Genomic DNA, 25661 nt, shown 5'->3' with positions numbered 1-25661 from the left:
AAAATCTTACTGTGTAAGCTTTCTGCTCTGTTTTGGCTTTCATTTAGGTCTCGTACAAAGATCCATAGTGTTCCAATCTCTCTTTACAATGTCGTTTCTCTCAGTTTCCCTTCCCTCCCAGGTCCTGGCAAAAGGATACTCTGAATTCTCTTTCTCAGAGCCCAAAAGTTTGCATTGGCACGGAGTCCAGTGTGGGGGAGGTTTTCTGCTTTAAAAAATAAATCATGAAATTAATATAAACTGCAAGACACCCTGGAGGTGTTGGATAATGATGTGACTCCCAGGGAAATCATCAGCAAAAACCCGTAATGTGTTTAAGCCCCAAGCTTCCCGGTACTTTAAGTGGTCGAGCTGTCTAAAGAAATGACCCATTCTGCTGTCTCTGGGTGGAATCTCCTGAGTAATGCCTGTCTCCTAGGTGGATTGCTTTTTAAAAGTTATAGGTGGATATTTCAGATGCTTACTGCTATGACAGAAACGCCAGCTGCTGTGCTATTCGGCTTGGGGCCTGTGTTGAAATGCTTCTTTATCTTTCCAGCTACTGACAGCTGATGTTCATTTTCTGGGAGGCCGTCATCCTGGGGGGAAAAAAAAAAAGAAATGAAAAAGGAGAAAAAGAAAAAAAAAAGAGATTTGTGGAAAACGAGGCCAAGATCTTCTAGTAACAGGCAGTGATCTTAAAATTCATAAGATTTCAGAAATAAACCAACCAATGTCTTCTCATTAAATACTGTAGGTAGATGCACGGCTCCAAGGTCTCATTCATTTCCACATATGCCCTGACATTAATTTGCTGTGCCCTTTGACCCTCAGAGTTTTGTCCCTAAATAAAATGTTTTATTTCTGTTTTTGATTTCTAATAAAATCGATTTCAGCCATGGCTCCAGGGACGTATATCCAAGAGCAAGTTAATCTGTAACCAAAAATAAAAACTCGATGTAAACATCTGCTTTTTTTTTCCTGACCCAAGAGTGTTATCCTCTTATCTCATCATTCGGACCCATAGCCAAGGAAGCTGACAGACTTGGGCTCCTGCAAGGGACCATAAATACATTCAGCCTGGTTCCACAGCCATTCAATGGGCCATTCTATAATCCCAGACAACCCTCCAGGCAGAAAGTTCTTCCTTAAATTTCAAATCCTCCTTGCTGCCTTCAAGTCATCCGTTATTATGACATACTTCACATTGGAGCTCATTGTAACTAAGGCTTCTCTGCTCTGCACCGGAGCCGTCTGTGATGGAGCCTGGACAGATTGCTCTCCTCTGCTAAATACCGTTAGAATAACAATCCCAGTCACAAGTATGTGCCATCACTTGCTAATTCGTGATGAAAAGGCTGCACGATCCTTGGAGACAGAGACTGTGTTTTGTTCACTATAGAACCTCCAGGTCTTAACATAATGCTTTGGCACATAGTAGATGCTTCATAAATATTTGTGGAATAAATGAATGAATGGATAATAAAGTGTTTGTTACTATCTGTTAAAACCAAAATTCCTGGCAAGACTTCAATGTCATTCATCATTTTCCTTCTTTCCTTCCTCTCCATCATTTTGCATGTAATTTCTTGGCTCCACCCAGGAAAATAAATTTGCTGCTTCCCAAGCATGACATGCTTGTTCTTTTGCATAACCTGGACTCTCCACATGGGCTTTACTCCTTTCAGCATTTGACTGTTCATTTATTCAGTCAATATTAACTGCATGTCTGCAGTGGACCAGGCAGTATAGTAAGTGGAGTGGAAATGAGGGCAAGCAAAAATAGGTGTGGACTTTGCTCTTTTGCATGCTGTCATCCCTCTTTTTCTTCAAAACTTGGGTCCAAATCACCTGTTCCAAAACACTGTTCTTCTATTAACACATCCATTTTAATGGTTCTTCTGGAAACTTCTAATGCTTTTTTATTACACATATTTGCACTATTTATATTCTTTTTGGTGTTAGGTGATTTTGTATGTATATAGCATATATGTGTGTGTGTGTGTGTGTGTGTGTGTGTGTGTGTGTATGTGTGTGTATATATATATATATATATATATGAACTCCTGATCTTTTGTACCACATTGTCCACGTTTTATGTAACCTTTAACATAAGTACTTGGTTCAATGCTCTACAGACTAGATAACCAATTTATGATATTCTTAGACTGATTTATTAATGGCTAGAAAAAGGAACAATTATTATGCTTATTAAGTCACATCTGAAACAAAATCTGGAGGAAGGAAACCAAATCTGGAGGAATGATGCAGAGTAAATTCAAAATTTTTTTTTTAAATTCTGTATTGTGGAAAGAGTCAGAAATAAAGTTAAGGTCAATTGGGGTAACAGTGGAATGATACTTGAGGAAGGAACAAAAACAGGGACATATGAAGTACCTGCTACGTCTAGGGCTATGTTAGGGATGGCAGGGGCTGGGGAAGAAATGATCTGTGCCCACCAGGACCAGTGGGCTATTTGGTAGACAAAGTATGCACATACCTTGTCAAATAAGGTTGACCTGACAACAGGTCAACAAGATGAAAGAGCGGTCAGAAGGCAGTGGAGCCTCATGGCTCAGCTAGGAACATGGAAGGAGTTCAGAGGAGAGGGGACACATTTGCCGATGTGAGCAGTCAGCACAGGCTTCGTGAGGAATATGGGGTTCGATCTGGTCCTTAATGATGGGAAGCGTATTGATGGGAGGAGGAGTGAAGGTGAGGTGACATGTACAGATGTGTGAGTAGGAAGCCAGGAGGCAAGTCTGCCAAAGAGTGAGTCAACCAGTTTACCTGTGATTAAGAATATATGTGGGAGAGTAATAGCAGAGAAAGCTGAGAGAACAGGAAAAGACTGGCCACCAACGAACACCAAAAAGATCCGAAGATTGAAGCCTTAGTCTCGATTAGGAATAAAGCAATGCTTTCCAGGAAGAGGGGTATAAGTGTGGCATGCGTGGAGGACTACCGCCCTTTACTCAGACATTTTTACAGTACTTCTATACTACCCAGTTCTCGACTCTACCAGTGGAAGAGAAGTTGGGCGATAATAACAAAGAATTAGGATGATGCAGTCCAGAGTTTGAAACACAAGGGTGAAGTCCATGGTGTATGTAAAACACTTCTTAAAAAAAAAGGTGGATGGAACAACAGGTCCTTGGAATCTAAGCTAGAATTTTGGGAGTATTTACATATTTGACAAGGGATGAAATTATGTGCCTTTAATTATGTGCCTGAAAGTTGTACAAATACTAGTATCCTATGTCTGGCCCAGTTTGGGGTTCTGCCTGAAGGAAAGGGGGCAACCTGCCACAGTGGTGCCCCACTGGGTCCCACCCCCAAGATTGCAGATGTACTCCAGTCATTTCTTTATAGAGTTCCAGGCTACCTCAGACAGAGCCATTTGTATGCACTTTAGGTTACAAAGAAACAGATCAAAGGAAGTTAAAAGAGAAAGGCAGGGAGAGGGAGGTGACACAAGTGTTAACTGTTATGCGGCCCTATGCTAACGATTTACATATATGACCTCCCCAATCCTCAGGTTACCCTCTACAATATGCCTTATTAGTCTCATTTTGAAGCTGAGCAAACTGAAGCTCAGCAAGGTCAAATAATTTGCTCAATGTCACACAGCTAGAGTGTGGTTGAGTCAGGACCATACCAGGCCTCCCACCACACCACACCACACTGCATCGGCCAAGGGCATGCAGCAGCACGGCATCTGCGACAAAAGGGCTCCCTAAGTGGAGGGACTCAGTGAGGCTTCCTTCCTGGATGAAAGTGGCACAATAGTGAGGAAGGAGGAGGATTGAATTAGGGGCTGAAAAAAACACAGACTATTTGGACAGGCCTGAATGGAGCTTGGGAAGCATTTGGATGGAGGTCAGTAAAAGAGATAATGAGCACTTCAGGAGACCCAGTGCATGTAGCTCAGAAACATCTATGAGTATGTCAAGGAGAGACTGGGTATCCACTAATCTGAGATGTGGCAACATGACCCATTAGGGTCGGGGCTCTCGAATCCGCCGGGAACAGGTGGTGCTAGCAGGCCTGGCTGACACGGGATGACAGGAAGTGACACTGGGTTAGAGTGTGGCCCTGTGATCGGCACAGGCTATGCTGAACAGCCTGGGTGCAGATATAGAGAAAACCAACAGCAGGGATTCCACTGGAGCAGCCCCTGTTTGACTTACTGAGGGAGATTTACCTCTAGCTGCTCAATCTTGCCTCCTTCTCACTTCTCCAACATCGCCGTCTTTGCCAGAAAGTTCCCTTTACCTGGGTTTTCCCCCTGCCAGTTCTTGAACTAAGAGTTTGTTTTCTCACCACTCTCACAATGGACTCCGTTATCATTTCCCAGCGCTGTCCTGGGCCTAATCTCCTGTCAGACTCCTAGCAACTCTTTTAGATGTTGGGGCCCCGAGGCTCAGGCCTCCAGCTTTAAATTCTAGTGAGGTTTCAGCTTCCCTTGGGCTATTAGTTCGTGTTGAAGCAATGAAAGTAGTGAAATAACCCTCACAAGTTGTCAGAGATGTTTTTGACTTCATAAATCTTAAAACCTTTCAGGATTTGTTTCCAATGAAATATGGTGTCTCAGAGAAGGTAAAACACACACACACACACACACACACACACACACACACACACACACACCACAGCAACTGAAAAGTCTGCAGAGTTTCTATATCAATTTTGAAGGCTTTGAGCATAATTGGATTAAAAGACATAAACAGCTGGTTTTGCAGAGACCTAATCTGTACCTGAGGCGTACAGATTGATGATGGAGATTTAGCTAATTTACTGTCTTGCATCAATAAAATAAATAGGGCCATTAAAAACATACATTTTTACATATACATCTTTATCGCCATTATTTTGAATAGATTATGTGCCAAAAATGTGCTATGAATTTTCTAAACGTGACAAAACCTGGAAGTATGTTACAAATAGTCATAGTATTATTACCATACGTTCTGGTATGTAGTTTCTGGGAGTAGTTTCTGGTTTGACACAGGCTGGTTGTGGTTTGAGGTTAGTGGTTTTTGATTTAGAAATTCCCATCCACCACTTGGCAGAGCATTGCAACTGACAAGAACAAAATTAGTTTACAAAATGGAAAATGAACTCTCACAGCTGTCTGTAAGAGACCTAGCCTCCTGGTCTCCATTTCTCCAGCGGATGTTGGGAGGAGGCGTGGGGAGGGAGGTGTGTGGGGGCTTGGACGTGATGTCACTCAGTGGAGTAAGTTCTCTTTCCTCAGGGAGACCATTCCAGAGGTCACGCTTCAGAAAATCCTCCTCCCACATGGAGTTTTGTTTTTGGATCATGGATCTGGTTTTCAGGCTATTCATTGCCAGACGCTATTATTAATATCTGTAAATTTATGAGAAACATGGCAGTCTTGAGTACTTTACCACCAGAATATTCCAATTTCGTTTTAAACAATCCCAAGCGCATTAGAGTACTCTTCAAGAGCAGTTACATTTCACATCCCAGGGTGCGGCCCCTCGACTAGTGCTAACCCTCCCCAGCTGTACTGCACCCCAGGACTTCTGACTCCCTTCGGATTGGCCCTATGCAACCTCTATGTCTACAATTCACACAGCACTTGGGGTGAAAATGTGAAGTAAATTAAGATGTGCCTTGGAGAAAGGAGAAGATAAGCTGCCCAAAGGGAAAGTGGAAATCCAAGTCATCATTCACAATTTATGAATACAGGTAAGTGGTTTATTTATTATTCCAGTATCATTGGGGTTCTTTTACTTTGTAACAAATTCTGCCAGCACCATGAAATGAATGTTTATATATTTTTTGTGTGGGTAGGGCTGATTTTTATTAGCATGGAATACTTTGGTAGATTATCCAGGCTCTTGTTTTTTTTTCTTCTTCCTCTTGTTCTTCATTCATTTTGAATATTTTAGCTTAGTAGTATCTTTTCAAAAGAGTAGGTAGGTGAGATAAAGGAGGCAAATTAAAACTGAAAGGCCGGGAAGTCTTGAGGAAGTCTTGAATCGGCTAAATAACTACACTTGACTTCTTGAAACCAGTCCTTCCCACTAGGACAGAGGTTTTCCATCTTTGGCTCAAATTATGAACACCTGGGAGCTTTTAAAAATCTGGGCTTTTAATGCCCAGATCCCAGTACAGACCAGTAAAATCAGAATCTCTAGGGGTGAAACCCAGGCATCAGACCTTGTGCGAGAGCCTCCATTGAGCTTCATGCTAGAGACTTCTTTGAGCCTCAGTTTCCTCATTAGTAAAATTAGGAAAATAATTGGAGTTAAAAGAGAGATTCATGGAGTTAATGCATTGAGATGGACCTTCATCCTAGAGTATCAGAAAATAGCATGGGATAAGGTAGGCCAACACTTTGAAAATAAAACTGCGAAAATAGTAATACATTTGAAATATTAAAATGGTAATAATTTAATCCTAATTATGAAGCAACTTTCTCCTCAATCACTGGAATGATCAAGATATTTCATTGCCTGTTTCATTCTCATATTATATGTGCCTAAATCATATGGTTCCCCACTGGATGAGTAATAAGGTAAATAAACTTAGCTAGGACAATTCCTGTTGGTATTTTGCATTACATTAAAGGAAAGAGCTGTGATAGTTGAGAACACAACAGAGTTGATTATGTATATTATCTACATGGAGCTTGGAGCGTATAAACAGGATCATTTTTTTCTGGAGGGGAATTTCCTCTGTAATCGAGCTTCTTATATGCCAACACTGATCACAATTTGCATCTCACCAGCACATAGCAATGGATGATAGATTTGTTGCCTCTCTCAGACTCAAATATTTATCAGGTACCTACAGAGTACTAGTGCTTAAGATGGTCCTCTCAAGCTGTTTAAAAAATACAATCCTATCTCCATCCACATGATCACACGAGAGGTTGATTCTGTTATCTCCTTTTCACAGGCTGAAAATAGGGACCACCCCAAAGTGACACAGGCAGGTGAGCTGGTGCCTCTTCCGGAGTGTACATTCCTCCCCTGGACACTTGGCTACACACTGATGCTGCCTTTGTCCATCTGGCTGGCTAGAACCATCCAATGAGAGGCCACGCTCATGACCCTTACACTAACAGAGCAGAGGTTCAGGTGGGATTGGCATCCAGAGTGGATGAAAAATAAAAGTGAGCCTAGAGGAAGCTCCTGAGGTACGGTTAAAACAAGTGACTTTTGCTGACTAGAGTTTTCAATTCTATTGCCCTCGTGCTCTACACTTTCATGACAGAGCACCAGGTGAAAAGGTCAGCATGTAAGCTACAGAGAAAATGAGGATAAATGAGAGCACAGGGGGAGCTTTCTGACAACTTCCTTAGGACTCATACAATTATTCTTACTCCCTCCCGCTCTGTGGTGAATCAGATATAATTTGATCATCAAATGCGAAATGTCTTATTAAATGGACTTCCTTTAAAATTCATAATTTATTTATTTTGATTGCTTGTTCATTTATTGCACTCGGAGACCTCAACAAATACTACATGCTGGTTGTGAAAGCTTATATACATATTTTTTCATTTATTATTTCGAGACAAAGAAAATAATCAGTTTTTTATTTAGTTACTACATAAATATAAGTTATTCAAAAGTTAAGCAATCACTTTATACATCAAGTTTTTAAAAGTTTTTTTGCTAAAATCAATATATATTTTCCCCTTAGACTGTAAGGTGTGTTAGAATTACACAAAGGGTATTTTTTACTTGTGAATCTTTTAGATAGCTCCTTAAACGTTACCCTTGCATTTAGTAAGTGTTGTTAGGAAATGTGAGAGGGAAAACTGAAATGACAGCAGAAGTCCCAGTTCCAGAGGGAGCTCTGGATCCTAATTGTCAGCAAAGTAGGACCATGTGTAAAATGTGCACAAAGCAGGTTGAGAAGGCAGAAGTTTCTGCTGAGACATGTATATGCTGCCCTAGGAATGCGAGCAACCTAGGAACAGCCAAAGTCTTAATTTTATTTCTTTAACCCACTGAGTTGGGAAATATTGATATAGGGTCATTTGGTTTGGAACCAGGGCAAAGGATTCCGTGTTTTCAATAGCATTTTAGCCCCCTTGCATATATAGACAAATTTGTTCACAGTCACGTAGCTATCTTGTAACATATATCCACATCCTACTAGAGCTAGCTCTGCCTGACAGTTTCCCAGCTGCTTCCAGGATGGAGCTCTGGGTTCTCCTCCGCCTGCAAGCCTTCCGTGTCACCCTCCCCAAAAAGGCTGGTGGGGGTAGCCCTTCCCCCACTGCCACATGACTATCTGGTTGTATCAGACAGAGCTCCTGAAGGGTGGGTCTGGCGAGCAGTGGTGCCATGATGAAAATGTATTTAAAAACCTAAAATGAATCTATGACTCTCTTTCTTCTATGGCTCCCTATGAGCCTGCAAAGGCCACATTTCAAATTCAGACTTCCTGGCTTATTCTGTGTAGTCACACTTTCAGTCTTTCCAGGGCTGACATGAAATTTGACAATTTGTGAACCATGGGCTTTTAATTAGCATGTAGATCACAGGACCTACTACTACCACTGAGAAAGCCTGTTTGTGCCTCTTCCACCCTGCACATATAAGGGAAGGGTGCCATGCATGACCTTGGTAAGTTACTTTGGAAAGGTTGCTAACTTGTATGAACAATCATTGTAATGATGACGATGTACATATGCATTTATTTTTTTGTGCAATATTCACAGTGCTTTCATCTTCAAGAAAAGGGAGGGTAGAGGTAGGTGCATAGGACTTTAAAGCAAAAGGGCTTGGAGTGTGGACACCTGGCTGCAAATTTTGGCTCAGTTACAAACTTAGCTGTCTCGGCCAAGTCACCCACCATAACCTCAGTCTCTTCATCTATAAAGCGGGTACGATAATACCCACCCTGCATAACTTGAAAGTTTATTACTAAGCTAACATGAGGTGCTTCCTGACCTTGCCCACTTTGTTTAGCACCTGGGGTAAAGGCAAACGTTGTGAGGCTGGAGGTGACCTCTCCGACTCAGGCTGTCCTGCTTGACTAGGCCAAGGACAGAGAGGACTAATATCTTTATATATTTGTACATCAACTGGGAAGCTCTGCCATATGAAAATATTTAAAACAAACCTTAGCTGTGTATCTATATACGCTCACATTCACATCCATTCTCCTGTCATATACTCACAACCTCCCAGCGGGGTGTAAGGAGTCACGTTCAGATGTGAAAGTGCCGGAACCCAGGCCCTTGGCCCTCCAGAGGCAGACCATGAACAAGAGCCCAAGCTTTGTCACCTCACATGGAGTCTGTCTCAACCCTGTGCTTTCAATCATACCTTATCCTTAATAATTTGTTATTTCGGAAAAAAATTACTTGGCTAATTGCCAAGGTGATAATTCAGAGATGTGAAACATTTTGTTGCCTTTGACGGATAGCCACACCATTCAAAGTAGTAAGGAGGCTGGCAAAATTCATATCAGTTTTGTACTTGTCCCTGTCTATGTCTGTGTCCCTATCTATACCCAAATCTATATGACTTCTATTCTGGCAGCAAGTACCATTAGACCTAGTTATGGAGCTCCTGCACATGTCAGTCGGAGTTCCACCTCAGTTATACAGCTGCCGGGAAGAACATAATCACGTCGCATATGTGAGGTGCTTAAAATCGTTCTGGGCAGACTCTAAGTTAGGCACACTATAAGTATTAATTATTATTATTATTAGTCAAAACAAATCTTACCAACAATCATAGGGTCAACAAATAACTGCTCTGCTCTGAAGAATTCTTTCATAGCTAAATACCATTGAATCCTTGCACTCACATAAAGTGGCATCTGGAAGCTTTTATAAATTCAAAGCCTCACATCTACTACGTTAGAATCTGCATTTTTAATGAGATCTCCAGGTGATCTGTGATCACATGCAAGTTTGAGAAGTGCTGCATGAGAGGACTCCAAGGCTTATGCGGAGACCTTTGGATGGCTTGTATTTCAGGCAGAAATGATGCAAAAGTGGTACAAACTCAGAAAATCCGCTCTATCTGATTGATGTATTCAGCCCTACTCTGGACGACAGAATGTAGGTTTCAGGAAGGTGGGTACCAACCATGTCACCTCCCTGGTAGAAGTCTGTTCCATCTGAATTAGATGAAGTGCCTTGTGCAACGGACCGTGAGAATACACATCAGCACGGACACATCGTGGCCCTGGTGGAACAAGCCTGGGCTTGCATAACTGTTCTGCCGTGTTTTTATGGGAGCAACAAACACAAACAGAACAATTTTCAAAGGAGACAACATGATTAGGAAATCTGCAATTTTACAAAGGAACGTTAGGAGTAAATACAGGGAAAGGAAGAAGTGACTTACATTCACCCAGGGATGCTCAAGGACCTGCACGGCTGAAAATCGCTCATCAACGTCCACCAACAGCATCATGGTGATGAGTTCCTGCAAAAGGGGACATTCAACTCCACTTGTCTGATTTTCAAGGTCAATATCTGGCAGTTCTCAAATGTAGAAGTTCTCTCTTAGTTTGGAAAAGCTCTAAATCTTAAATATATCAACTCAGCTTACCCATAGCTACTTAACACCTTTACAAGTTAAAGGAAAGGTGGATATTTGCAATTATAAATACGTAGCTTGTAGTTGATAGAAAAAAATAAATTAATGTTAAAATCAATTTCATAAAAATATTTTTTAGTAAAAAAGAAATAAATACACAGGTTAAAGAATTAAAATTCCTTTCTTTGTCTAGAATTTTTCACTTTAAAGACAGATTTGTAAATTAATTTAATATAAAAATCACATTTAAAAAATATTTTAACTAAATTTTCACTTTGGCAGCTGAAAGGAAAAATGTGTTTTTCCCCCTCCTATCTGCAAGATGGAATATTTAAGTTTGAAAGGAGGGAATAAGAAAGACATATAGAATTGCCAATATCTACTGAGCAAAATAGAAACTATCCTTTAGTAGTCCAAGACTTCTAAGGAAATCTGTTAAAATTGCTTCAAAATTTTCCAGATTGATCAATACAAATAAACTAGAACTATTAAATGGTAAATGCTTTAATGGTTTTGAAATTAATAAAACTTTCCCATAAGCTCCAATTGATTTGGACCAGGAAAGTATAGCTTGGGTTTTAATGATGAATTTGTCATACATTTGTCCACTTTGGATTATAAATTCCCATGTAACAAAATGATTAGATATGTGGTTTTCGGTTACTTACATTCAGGCTGTGTACCACTCTCTGATGGGTATGATTTATTACCACTGAAGTAGAGATGTGCCTTCACTTTCTTACATGGGCCAAGACTTATTAAAGCAACTACTCGTGTGCGATGTTCTTTGCTAGGTGCCACAGGGGTGTAGGAGATGGTCCTGTCTGTCAGTGACTTCCAGCTCTCATGTTTATGGAGTGATGGTATGTAATGGAGAGAGGTGGAACAGGTTCCTGAAGAGCCTGTGCACAGGTGAAATCACCTCCACACCCACCTCTGCAGCTGTGTCATCCCATCTCCTTTCACCTTTGTGTCTTTCCTCTGACACTTCTGTTAATTCCCCACATTTTCCTAGGGCTGGAGGTAGATTCCTGGACAGTTGAGAGACTTGGGGCCAATATGCATCATTTCCTATGAAAAGTGGCCAGGCCTGAGGAGTCAGATTTTAAATTGAACTTATCCTCAGGACACAGTGAACGGAAAGTTATATACATTGAATAGTTAAAAGAAAATTACTTCTCATCACCAGTTTTCCCAAATTTAAGTCAATGCTTAGAGACATAAATTTAAGGGATCAATTAAAATGTTTTCTTCTTCTTCTTTTTAATCTCAATGTCTACTACTGTGTATTAGAGTAAGATTTTTTTTTTTTTTAAATAACAATGCTTCATTGAGAAAAGTACAACCCATGGTTCTTAAATCCCCTTTCAAACCAAAAATTGAGAGTTCAGGTCCATACCTAGACAATATGTAGATTCAGGTTAATGTGTGCCTGCTATTTCAAATCTGTGATGTGTTGTGAAATCTTCCTTCATATCTTTTTTTTTTTTTAATTTATTTTTAATTTATTGGGGTGACAATTGTTAGTAGAATTACATAGATTTCAGTTGTGCAATTCTGTATCACATCATCCATAAATCACACTGTGTGTTCACCACCCAGAGTCAGCTCCCTTTCCATCACCATACATTTGATCCCCCTCACCCTCATCCCCCACCCCCCAACCCCCTTACGCTCTGGTAACCACCAAATTACGTTCCCCATAGAGTAAGATTTTTATAGTTTTCTTAGAGGTTGATCTTTTAGTTTAATGGGACAAAACCATATGCCTTGTTCCCCTCTTCTTCTAAATGCTGGTTGTCTTTCAAAGTCCAAATTAAATCACAGTCTCCCTATGATGTCTTTCTTGATCATACCAACACATGTTGAGCTTCCTCCATTTTGATTAATTAACTAATTGCTTCATTCATTCACTCATTTGTTTATTCATTCAGTATATATTGAGCACCAGTTATGTATTGGCTTCTGTGATGCAGCAAATGAACAAAATAAACAAAAATCCTGTCTTGACGGAATTTGCATTCTAGTGGGAAATGTCAGAAAATAAACTACATAAATAAAACATATGTACCTATCTGTATCTATCTATCTAGATAGGTGGGCAAATATAGAAAGGTAGTTAGGTGGTATACCAGATGGACATAAGGGTGTAAGTACTATAGAAAAAAATAAAACAGACAAAGAAGACAAAATGAGCCAGGTAGGGTTTAAGAGCTGTAATGGGAAACGGGGTGGTCTGGGAAAGCTTCACTGAGAAGATGAAATTAAGTCAAGACCTGAAAGAGACGAAGCAACAAGCTATGCAGAAACCTAAGATGGGCTAAAGCCTGGTGTGGGGAGGGCATGGCAAGAGGCCATAACAACATAAATGGAGTGACAATAGGGATAGAGGAAGCCAGGGAAGCAGAGGTACTTGCTAAGTTGGGATGGATACTAACAGATGACTCGATGACTGTGAACCCTTAGAAAAACCTAGCAATTACTAATACAACTAAAATGTGTACAGAAATCATATTTAAAATATCATTAGTCTCTTTGCACACGAATCAAAATCAATAATTCCATTAAGACACACAGGACCTAAGGAAAAGGAAGGCACTAGAAACCTACCTTTGCAGAATCAGAAACATTATCCCAGTATGGAGAAGGAAAATCCACTTGCCCCATCAAAATCTGATCAAAAAGCACCTCCTGGTCATCACCACTTCTGTTTAGAGGCATGACAACAATAAGGAAAAGACAGAACTAAAATGTCAAATCAGGGTATATCACTTAATTCCTATGCATTGGAGTCCTTCCTTTCCCCATAAATGTATAAAATGTGTGTGGGTTTTTAAGCAATTCAAAATGTCTATATGGAATAGTTTTGGTAAATGAAGAAAGAATGAGCTTTTAAATTATATGAAGAAAATTATGGAAGGCATGTAAATTAGCAAGCACAACATGGAAAAAATAACAGGCATTCTAAATTCTTATTATGGTCTACTCCTGCTGCAGGCTGCTTTGTGCAAGAAGGCTGGATGGATCACTCAGAGAATAGAGAAATGCTTTGTTGGTGCTAAATAAAAGATTGCTGCCATACCCACGGAATGGAGGGAAACCACACAGCAGAATGTAAGTGATTACACCAGCTGCCCAGATGTCCACCTTGAGGCCATATCTGAAAAAGGAAGTGACGTTAGAGTTATCAAAGTCAGGCCAGTACAAACTGTGGGGCGTGGCAAAATAGATGACTCTTCTATTCTAAACCAAAACCCAAACCAGACAAAATTAAAAAACCCAACAACAAATACTAAACTAAAACCCACCAGCCAGAGTTCATGGAAAGAATAATAATAATAATAATAATAATAATAATAATAATAGAGACACTTTCTAAGGCACTTGAACAAAAATTACCAAAGTAATGCATGGCTAGGCTCATATCCAAATATCAGTAAATGAAGGGTTTCAGCATTATATTACATATCGATTTTAAGATAGGGATGGAGACTTGAGGCTGTCTAACTCCCTAATTTTAGAAATAATAATTACATGTAGGACATTTTCCAACTTATAAAGCACTGACATATGTTACTTTATTTTGTTTTCCCAACAACTCTGTAAGTTTTAGAAGATAAGTCTTATTGCTTAATTTATAGAAAACTGAAGTTCAGAGGGGGTAAATAATTTTGGTCAAGATCACACAGTTAGTCAGTGGCAGAGCTGGGTTCCAATCAAAGTCTTCAACAGCTCAACCAAATCCTCTTTCTATCCCACACCACTCCCTTCCGGCAGGTGTCAGAGGACTCAGTAGAAAACTGAGCTATGCCTGAAGTCGCACCCACTGAGGGAGATCAGGCATGGCTACAGATGTGGTCTCCCAATTCACTCAGATTTGATGAGTGGAAAAGTCCTCATTATCTCACACCTCACCTTAGGGATTTCCCTATTGGGATTCCCTTGTCATTTGTTCTGTATTTCTGCCTTTCTGGTCTACAGGACAAGCAGAAAAACTATCGCCAACTGGTCACAGTGGCGCACCCTAGACCATTAGCTGGCTTGGTGCTGCTGATTGGAAGAAAAGGTGGGATTGTATCCCTTTGCTGCCCCAGCCTTCCCTAATCCTGTTTAAGGATAATGTTTCAGAGTTCTGCCTATGGTTCTTGGTAAGAAATAGGGCTCTTTGTGGAAAGAGCCTTTTACGCACACAGACCTGAGTTCAAATGCTGACCCATTACTATCTAGTCATGAACTTACATGATATTCAGTCATCAGAGTCTGAATTTACTCATATGCCAAATGGAAATCATACCACCTACTGGAAGAGTAAGAATTGAGTAAAGAAGCTTAGGGCCTGGCACACAGTAAGTCCTTAGTAAGTATTAGGCCAACCCACCTTCTCCCCCAATTCCAGAGATTTTCATTCATCTTATACTGCTGCACACAGAAACCAGTCAATTCCCAGCGGCCCTCTAATGCCTAAGGAGGTTTGTACTCTGCAGATAATCAATGGATTGCCAAGAGGGCCAAAATGGAACCAAGACGGGAGACCAAGGCCAGCTGAGAGAAATAACCACAGGAGCCGTGATCACTGCACACAGCAGTGTCTGCTTCTTTTATCTCCAAAAGCGAGTTAATTATCATCACTGTATGTTTCTCTGTTAGTCAGAACATTTTTTACTCTGAGGTTAATAACTGCTGTTCTACCTTTAACAAAGGCCAAATAAAAGCCTTAAACAAGATTGCAGTAATTGGCAACTTGATTGGAAAAACAGAGAAAATGGCTCCCACTTGAAAGTAAAACAAGTGAAAGAAATCTGATAGCTAATTCTGTCTGGACCAGACAGAGCAGTCCTGTTTCTCCTATTCTTGAAGCAGACTAGTTTTTGCAAACACAGCACTTCAGTAAACACACAGAAAGCACTTACCCGGTCTCTGCAATGATTTCTGGAGCCACGTATGTTGGGGTGCCACAAACGGTGTACAGGGGGCCATCCACAATGGTGGCCAATCCAAAGTCACCCAGCTTCAGCGATTTGCTGCCATCTTGGTGTTCATACACCTAAAGTGAAAATGAAAAGTGAAATCACCTTAACCACGAGCTCAGAAGCTCTTTCCCAAAGAAATGAGGGGCATTGTGGTTTAAATTTAATGTATTTAATCATAAAAATATCAGGCAATTATGCAAGGATATATATACAAGGATATCTGTCTTTAGATTACTGGTGAACAGCCAGCAAATGGAAATCTGTTAAGTAAATTACAGTACATTTATATAATGGGATGCTCCATGACCTGTTAAAATGGTGATGTGGGTTTGTATTTACTGAAATGAATTATATTTGGAAGTGAGGGCAGCAGGTTTCAAATTGGTTTGCATAAAATGTCTATTAAAGAAAAAATATACACAAAGTAAAATATCTGAGAGAACATGGTGTGTCTGTCTCTGGGTGGTGGAATTATGGGAGATTTTTTTTTCCTTTTGCTTATCTTATCTGTATTGGATATTTCTACAATTAAAACTGATTTGCATAACATAGTGAAATATAGGAAGTCTCTAGTGTAGCATCTCCAATTTCTGAAAATGATTACCTCTTCATTTTAATATATAAGAAGCTTCAAAAATGCAGTTCTTTAGTAACTGAACAAAAATATCTATATGTATATTAAAATACTTTATTTTTTTAAATAAATAATTGAAAGGGATATTAACATTTCATTTCACCTGTGGCAATTTGGAAAGATTTATCAGGTGCAGAGTCAGCATTCTGTCCAGGTTTCCTTATTAAAGAAGTAAAAGTCTCCAGTCTTTCACCCAACAAATCAAGAGAAGGATGCATGTCACCATAGGCAAGTATTTAACGCTGCTTTAGTTCTAGCCCAGGTTCAAACCAAATGGGTCTGCTCTAAAAAGTATCCCCAACAACTTCTATTATTTCAAAGGAAAGATTAAAGACCACTCCGACTTCTAATTCCATGCCCTCCTTGGAATCAATAAGATAAAGGAAAGAACCACAGGCAAAGGGTAGTATTCCCAGCCGAGGCAGTCACCAGGAGATGCCTCAAGATGGCTTCCATGTGACTTTCCATGTACATCAGAATAATTCTTCCAGTAAGTTGAGGCCTCCATGCTCCTCCTTTATCGCTCCATGAACATATGCATTTGCGACAGCAGTTTGAACCTCCTCCACCGAAAGGCACATCTCCACACATCAGAGCGCGCCACCACTCACACATGTGTGCCTTCCTTTGGAAAAAGTAGATGAACTCATTTCACTGCAGCATGAAGTGCTGATATTTGGCCAGCTAAGCTGCAGTCTCAGCGATGAACATTTGGATCTAACTGTTTGGGATCATTTGGATCTAAGAGGCAGCCAGTCAGATTCTCCTCTCTGATAAGACTGTCTTTTCTGGGCAGAAAATATTCTTTTACATTTTCTCCACACTCAGAACATGGAATCCTCTCCTTTAGGACTTGACCACAGTCAAGTTTGGGCTGTCCCTGGGCAGGTGTCTAGAGGCTTGTGAGGTCACCTGCATTTGGGTTGTTAGGGTAAAGGCGGCCATGTGTCCCTCACAGATGTGGTTTTGCCAAGCTGTCATCTGGCCTGGACACCGTCTTCCCCACTATAATGAAGCCGCTGTTCAGCCCTGGTCAGCACGAATAAGTTTGAGTTTAAGGTGTCAGACTTTATGGTATCAGAGCTGCGACGTACAGTATCATCCGCAGCCTAAATGTTCTCAGGCCAAAGAAATCCCTAAGGTGCAGTCTTAGCATGTCAGCCATCCTGGTCATCCAAATGACAAGCAAATGTTTTTCACAAAAAGAAATCTGAGATGGAAACCAGTAGATCATCTAGTTTATTTCCGAGACAGAACTGAATTGTTTACTTCCTTAATTCCATTTTGTTACCGGTAACCTTTCTAAAATGCAAAGTAATCTCTTACTTCGACGTTTGGTTAGGTCCAAACATTCATGGGGCATGTTTTGTGAGACTGCACAGATTTCAATTTTCACAACTCCATTTATACAAGAATTTTGTGTGTTTTTTCTAAATGTGTTTAGAAAATGTGTTTTTTCTCAAGGTTTTTTCATTACACTATGTATAAATCACCTAACTATGCAAAAGTTGGACAAAAGCAGATGTTGGCAGATCCAGTCATAAGTCACATTTTTGTTGTGAATATGACCATGTAATCCTCTTACACGTAGCAAAGGTTTTATTTTTTAACATGTACGTTCTGGCAGGAATTCTATTTCTCATATATGTCCATTATATTTAATATACCTGAGCAATACAGTTCAAGGTTTCAATAAGAAAAAAAGCATTAAAAAAAAAACCTACCTAAAATAAAGACAATGAGGATTACCTTCAAGTAGCAATACTCCTTAAATAAACCAACTCCATTTAAATAACATACCTAGAATCTGTCATTTCGATGTTCTTTTTGTCTCCCTTCCATCACATCTACAATGCCCCCCATCCCGTTTTTTTGTTGTTGTTTGGGGTTTTTTTGCTTGGAAACCATATAGAATTTTCATGTACATAAAGAAGTTACAGTGATGCTTATGAGAGACAATAAGAGCTTAGAGACAATGGCCTAATCCATATCACTGAAAACATTTGTAGACACAGGTACATTAGACATGCTTCAGCAAAGATGTTTTTACAGGTAAATAAATGCCCAGGCGTTTGGTTTGGAATTTTGTTTAACCTACTTACTGTCAGGCAGGGCAGGAAAAAGGTTGCTTTGGGTTTTTCTCTGTCAACACTTTGGGAGAAGGATGCGGAAGAATATATCCCAGGTTTCTTCTCCTCCAATGGGAGAGTGCCTCGCTAAGTGGTATAATGAGCCCAGCTAACAACTGGGGCACAGCACGCATACCTACGCTCACTCTTCTCTCCTCCCGAGCCAGTTACAGAGGGGCATGAGTGAGGCCATTTAAAAATGTAATTAAGCTCTGTTAAAATCACAGATTGCTAAATACATCTGTTACAAACACACACGTAAGTGTACACACACACACACACACACACACACAATCACAAAATCATCTCCAGAAAGTATTTTCCCACGTGGTAGCTATAAAATCACTTGGAGCTAAATTTTTAATTAAAAGTTAGGAATCAGAAAAGCTTCTAACAAGTTCACGTTTAAAATGCTGAGTCCTTGGCTTATACCACTCTCTGAATCTCTTCTGACTTTGTTCCTCTGTATGTCTCCTCATCCTGACCATCTTCCAGAAAGGACACTCACAGGCTGCAAGTATAGGCTTAGACGGCCTGTTCCAGCAAGTCGGGTTCTGGTATAAGAACTTTTTGCTGTAACTGTATTTTAAAGCCTTCCTAAAGCATGACCTGCATGTGAGGTGGGAGTACATTAATTGTCAATCAAAGAGTACTCACAACATGGGATATAATTCAGTGTTCATCCTAGGCCCTTTAAATACTATAGATGTTCCCCTACATTTTATACACCGAGGGGCCATTAAAGAGACGGGGATTAGTGCAAATTACCCAGTATGTAGTGCTTTCACTGTTTTAACTAAGCAATAAAACTGTGTAATTGTACAACACTAATTGAATGCAGCTACACGTAATTGTGAGCTGCCATATGCATCCTATTACCATAAAGACTGTCAGTATTTTGTAAGCTGCTCTTGTGATCATTGCAGATGGCTACAGTCAGAGAAGTTGTTCTCTAGGGTTTATTATATGGCTATAAAGACATCCCATGATTTGACAGACTAAATGTGTTAAATGGCAACAATTATGAAAAAGGTTCCCATTAAAAGCTGAAGGCATGTCCTACCAAGAATAGATATAATGAAAGGTCAGGTATTAGGTTTTTGGCACACTGGTATTTTACACACGATTTTTCTTTTTTAAAGAAGAGTTTTATATTTTTTTTTATTTTTCATTTATTGGAGTTTCGCAGTAGCTGTAACTTGCTGAACAGTAGATGTTTGGGCATATGTCTGATTTCCCATGGATTAGAAACTGACACCGTTTGGAAAAGTTATTTGAAAAAATAAAAGAGTTAATATAAGTCATAAAATGCAGCCGGTGGCCATAAAATAATATGAAAATTCACAGATAACACGAACCCAGTCAAATGGTTTCCAAAATTCCCATAATAGCAAACTAAAAGCTGACTAATGTAACAGATGTGCTGGAACAAACATATTTCTCAATGTTGCTGTGAATTCAAGGATAAACCTGTTGAAACGCTAGCTAATGAATCATTAGTAACCACTGAAATATTTTTCACAGAGGAGCTCAGTAAGCACTAAAAATTATTTAAAGAATTGAACAAAAGTGGCATGAAATCGACAAAGCCATGAAAAAAAGTCAATTTACTTTTTAACAAATATGGTACCCTTTTAAAAAGACATTGATTTTCTTCTGGCCACAGTGTATGGTCTTTATGATCCTTTCTAAGGAAAATGGATTAAATTTAAATCTTTAATCTTTAAGAAGTGAAATATAACAACATTTATGCAGAGAATTATTTTGCAAAATGTACTTTATGTCCCACATACTTTAGAGTTAAACCTCCTGGGAAAAAATATTAAAAAAAAAACAACAAAAAACCATTAAATACCCACATATAAAATCTTTATGAAATCAAAAGTTAAACGCAATAATGAAAATGATTAAAGTTTTATAGAAGTCAGAAAGAAGTAAGTCAGAAGAGGGGTAACAATATTAGGGGAAAAAATAAAATAGTTTTTCCAAGTATTACACGAGGGATATCTGGGAAGACAGAGAAGTGAATGGAAACTCTAGGAAACCCGATTCTCATCCTCACTTTAAAATAGTCATGAAACTATCTAAAAAGGAGTTCTATGCAGCTGCAGTGAGATGCATAAAAACATGCACATTCCAGATTCTGTTAGCAATTGTATATCCTAGGATTTTGTTAAAACTGTGGGAAGTCAATGTCATTGCAATTTTTAAAAATTGTACTACATTTTTGTCACATAAGCAATATCCATTATGTCATTGTAGGAAAATTGGAAAAGACAGAGAATTATAGAAGAAAGGAAGTAAAATCACTCATATCTTTGACACCTAGAAATAATCATTTGTTAACATTTTGGAGTATGGACTTCCAGAGCTTCCTTTTGCTCTCTTTCCTGCTTTGCTTTATTCCAGTGGACAATAAATCCTGAAGTTTTCCCAAGTGAATAAGCATATATCTACATCATGATTTTTCGTGGCTGCTGGGTATTCCATTGCATAGATGCACTATAATAATAACCCAACGACTACTCCCTCTTCCATTATTGAGTACACGGAATACACCAGCCATCCTGTTGAGAACTTCATACTGGTCCTCCAACAATCCTATTAAGTAACCTTGCTGATATTTTGGAGACGAGAAAATTGAGGCTCAGAGACTTTAAGTAACTTGCCAGTGTTAGATAACAAGTGGCAAAGCCAAGACTGTAGCTCAGGTGTATCCAAGTCCATGATTCGAACCAGTATGTACTCTTGTCCCTCATCATGCTTTATTTAACTGATCAGGGCCCCGATGTAAGTTGTTTCTATATATTTCTCCATACTAAAAATCACTGAGATAAATATGTGATTTTTTTTTTTATGTTGCATTTCTAGGAGTAGAATTACTTAGTCACAGTACATACATTATTTAAGGCTTTGGTTATATATCACCAAACTATTTTTCAGAAAGGCTTATAAAGGTACATAGGAGATGCTTGGTATCCTTATAATGTTGCCAAACTGCATATTATTATTATTATTATTATTATTATTATTATTATTATTATTCATCTTTGCTTGTCCAATAAAGCCATGCAATTTTGAAATGAAGTGAAGTCCTTAATGACAGGAGAAATGGCGAGTAGAGCAGGCAGATGCAGACCAACCAAGGGTGGTCTTCCTGTCTTCTTCTCCCTGATGGAGTCACAGGGCCTCAGAGAAGGGCCCTCGGTAAATGTTGAGTAGAGTAACTGGCACATTATTGTACCAAATCATTTTGGGGGAAATATTGCTTTCCTTCTATATCCCCTCAACTTTTCACCAACTGCAGATAGCAGAATTTATTTTTTTTTTCTAAACACCTATGAAAAACGATCATTCAGTTTCTGCTTGGACATTTCCAATGACTACAAGCTACCTGTAATAAAAGCCACTTGATTTTCAAACAGGTGTAATCGTTGGAAAGTTTTTCTTAGGTCAACTTCAAATCCATCGCCCGTTAATGTCTTCTCTTTAGTTTGAGGTCAGGGCTCTCAAATGCAGCACAGAAAAGTTTTCCCATCTTCCATTGGGCAGCCTTTCACGGATTTAATGAGTGCCGCCATGCTCCAGTTTCTCCACCTCTTCCCTGGGCTAAACTCCAGGCCCCTGAATGACGTGTTCAGGTCCCTCACAATAGGGGTAAGGTGGTGTGAGCAGGCAGTGGCATCCCCTGGGGGCAGCACTCTTTTAGAAAGAATCTAAAGGCACCACAGTAGTTTTAGTAGTCATGTCACACGGAGACACACACTGAACTTATATTCAACTACTAACCTTTGACCTAGCCAGGCCAAGTTTTCTCCATTACTACTGTTCTGCAATGATCAATAAAACAACTACCCCTAAGTCACTTAGTCCACAGGGGTCTGTACTGCTCTCTTGTTGAATTTCATCTTACTGATTTGGGACCTTCAGAGAGCTAAAGATATTTTTGGGTCTTCACTGTGTCATTTGATAGAATACACCTTCACTTCAGCTCACTGGAAATGTTGATTAGGGCACAGCTAGTGACCGACTCCTGTGAGATCCATGGCGCCCTTCCTCTGGATAATCCCCAATCCATTAATCAACACTCTGGTGGCTCAATCATAGTGTAGCGGACTGACTACAAATCTACTCCACCGTGTTTTTGTGTATGACCTCTAGACACTCTGTCTGTTGTCTTTGCTACATGTACCTGTGTAGTTGGCGATCCTATCACCAGATGGATTTATTTTGGGATTATGGGATGGGATTAAGGCAGAAGGAAATGTTGTGGGTTCAGTGTTGGCTAGAACTGGAAACTAAGAAAAGCTGGAGCACAACTACGGTCATCACTTGTGGAAAACAGGATACAATTCATTTAGTGACAACGAGGGTCACGAGCTACGCATGCTATTTTGATGGGCAGCTAGGAGCAGGCATAGAATTGTTCAAAGAAAATTTCTGACCAAGAGAAATATGGTTTCTGATATGAAAGTTTATATTGCAAGAAAATTAATGTGTTTATTTCTGGAATCTAAGAGCAACTAGTGATATAGTTATATTTTTGCCAGGGAAGACTTTAATTTTCCTAAGGAGGTGGTATTCGTGTATACATTTTAAAAAGACCCTCCGCTGGCTCCCAGGAAGAAATACAGGCTGCTACTGATGACTTTTGCTGCCAAGGCTACAAGCTTGCCATCTAGTGGTGACTCATGTAAATTGAAGGCCGTTTGTCTTAGACTGTTTTTTGTTTCTGTTTTGTTGTTGTTTTGAAAAAAAGCAAAAGGTTCCTTTTAGTCACAATCATGGTGAGTATGTACACACACACACACACACACACACACACACACACACACACACACACAATGTTCTCACGCATAAGTTCAGCTGGGGAAGCACTGCACATTCTCTCCCCATTCAAGGAATTTTAGACTGAGGCCAACGTGAGTCCTCAATGTAAGATGAGTTGAGAAATGACTTAGACATGTCATGTTGGGTCCATCCTCTATTCTGTGAAGAAATATCACTCATTCACTCTTTCATCTCATCTCATCCACCTGTCACTCGTATAGATGATTATTAAGCATCAGGCCTGATGAACCACATAAAAAGCAAAATGAACCACATAAAATTATTAGCATAATTAACTTGTGTAAAAAAAAAAAAACCCTTTGTAATGATACAATAATAAAATTGTAAAAGATATTAATATTGTGTCAGTTCCTAATTTCCATCTAAAATGTGTCGGGAAACATCACTGCAAGTCAAATCATATTTTCTCATTGATCTGACCAAATACTTAGACTTGAATAAATCATTCATATGATCAATATAGATCCTTTAGGCCAAGCGACAACATTTTTATATTGTTCCATAAGAATTAACAATAAAAAATTCTAAAAGTTCTGTATATACAATGATACTATATAAAAGGAAATCTAGAGCTGAATTAACATTTATAAACAATACTTTGCTAGTTATAACAAACAATTAGCAAAAATGTTCTTAGTAGTCTAAAAATTTAGAAGTTCTTTTTTTTTTGAAGCCTCGTAATAAAACAGCAAGGCAAAGTGTGCAGTGTGGCCTTTTTATTTATTTGGTAAGTTTCTCTGTAGTGAGAAAATAGATTTAAAATCTTTCCATTAAATTTATTATAGCATTTTCCAAAAATAATCTACAGCTCTATGTTTCTCCAGGATATGGCAAATCCATGCATTGGTAAATAGTAAAATTTTAAAAGCAATTTTAAAGCAATGTGAAAAAAAGATGAAAGATGATTTTTGCAGTATACAGTTTTATTGTTAAAGTTTTATTTTTAGGGATAATTTAATTATTATTACAAAGAAAAGGGGGATAAAAAGAAAAGGAACTAATAGGTATGTGTTATCTCTTCATCTTCATAAAATCCCCTTAAATTTGGCTCAAAGGGGTTAAGTAGCTTGTTCAAGGTCATAAGACTAGCCAGCGGAAAAGTGAAACACTTGGTTTTGAACTTTTGTCTGTCTGACTATAAATCCTGAGTATGTGAATGCGTGCCTCCCATGATGGTTTGCTTTTTTCCCACATAAAGGTCACCAAAATGTGAAATTAACAGAGGTCTTGAGTGCAATTAGTGATGTCATCATAATTTTGTTAAACTTATTCTATATTTCTACTTATTTTATCCATAATAGATTTATCCCTGCAAAACTTACCAAGCCTTAACCCTCTCCTATAGTAAGAAATTACTATTCTGGAGATGCAGAATCACTTTACTTTTTCATATTTATATTTTAAAACTATATTATGAATGACGACGATGATGTATGTGTATATATATATATAATATATATAATATATATATATATATTCACATTCTTAAATTAGAAAAGAAAGGAAAAAGGAGAGAACTGTTTCTTTTTGAGTAATTTAAAATATGTTCCAATGAGCACTTAAAATGTATCCTGCAAATTGTAATTTTAGTAAAAGTACAGTGCTATGTAATCATGTATGGCATTTACAGAAATAGATAACACGCTGGTGAGAAGTAAAACTGAACTGCAAAAAGGGGGAAGGGAAATGAAACTTAAATTTTTAATCACTGACTTTTCGGAGCTTAGAGAAGTTTTTAAACAAAGGCCCAGTGTAAGACTGTTCCCATGAGACAATCCCACATAATTCAGGAATAATGAATGCAGACGAGAAAATTGCTGCAGCTTACGGAGGCAGCTATGCAGAAGAGAATGTTTAGGCTACTGCAGATATGTGGAATTTGAGGTGCAATTAAGTCAGAACCCCATCATTTGACCTCAGTTGCCTTCATTAGCCAGTAGCTACAAGATTACTAACATAATTGCAATTAGCTAATTGCTTGTGTATTTATTTCTTGAAAACCTATTTTTCCTACTTGAAGGCATATATCTCTGTTCCCTGGCACAGTACCCAGCACACAGCAAGCATACCATAAACCACTCTCCCGAATTCCTAGGTTTGTGTAGTCTAGTGCTTACAGCTTGGGCTTTGGAGTGAGGCAGAGCTAGGCTAAATCTTGACTCTTCCACTTATGAATTGTGCTGGCCGTGGGCAGGTCTTTGAACTCCTAGGCTCTCTGTTTCCTTATCCGTGAAATGGAACACTAATAGAACTTACTCTCATATGGTTCTTGCGAGAATTCAACGAGGTAATGAGTGTAAAAACCTCAGCTCAGGGTGAACACATAGGTGGTTCTCCACAACAGCAGATCTTATCAGCCTGTATTGCATAGCAGGGGCTGCACTGCTCATCTGCTTTTAAACTTGAGTGTTCATACGGATCATGTGAGAAAGCCTGTTGCAATGCACATCTGCAGCCTGTCATCAGTCACCAGATTCTGATTTGGTAAGGCTGTGGGGAAGCTCAGAAATTTGCATTTTTAACAGGCATCTGGGAGTAATTCTGATGCAGGGGG

The 25661-nt window shown here is 39.1% G+C and overlaps 1 protein-coding gene across 4 annotated transcripts in view; it reads right to left on the bottom strand.

Moving 5' to 3' along the window:
• Positions 1-25661, bottom strand: part of DCLK1 (doublecortin like kinase 1) — a 315147-nt gene that overhangs the window by 20609 nt on the left and 268877 nt on the right. For all 4 annotated transcript variants that reach the window (XM_033103774.1, XM_033103773.1, XM_033103777.1 and 1 more), the window contains 5 exons: positions 15434-15567; positions 13606-13683; positions 13134-13230; positions 10329-10409; positions 465-578 (listed from right to left, as the gene is read on the bottom strand). In XM_033103774.1, the coding sequence (XP_032959665.1) occupies positions 465-578; positions 10329-10409; positions 13134-13230; positions 13606-13683; positions 15434-15567 (504 nt within the window). The remainder of the gene's footprint in view (positions 1-464; positions 579-10328; positions 10410-13133; positions 13231-13605; positions 13684-15433; positions 15568-25661) is intronic.

The sequence above is a fragment of the Rhinolophus ferrumequinum genome, chromosome 4, assembly GCF_004115265.2.
Source record: "Rhinolophus ferrumequinum isolate MPI-CBG mRhiFer1 chromosome 4, mRhiFer1_v1.p, whole genome shotgun sequence".
NCBI classification, from domain to species: domain Eukaryota; kingdom Metazoa; phylum Chordata; class Mammalia; order Chiroptera; family Rhinolophidae; genus Rhinolophus; species Rhinolophus ferrumequinum.
Note: the sequence above shows the minus strand (reverse complement) of the source record. Positions and strands in the feature narration are given on the sequence as shown.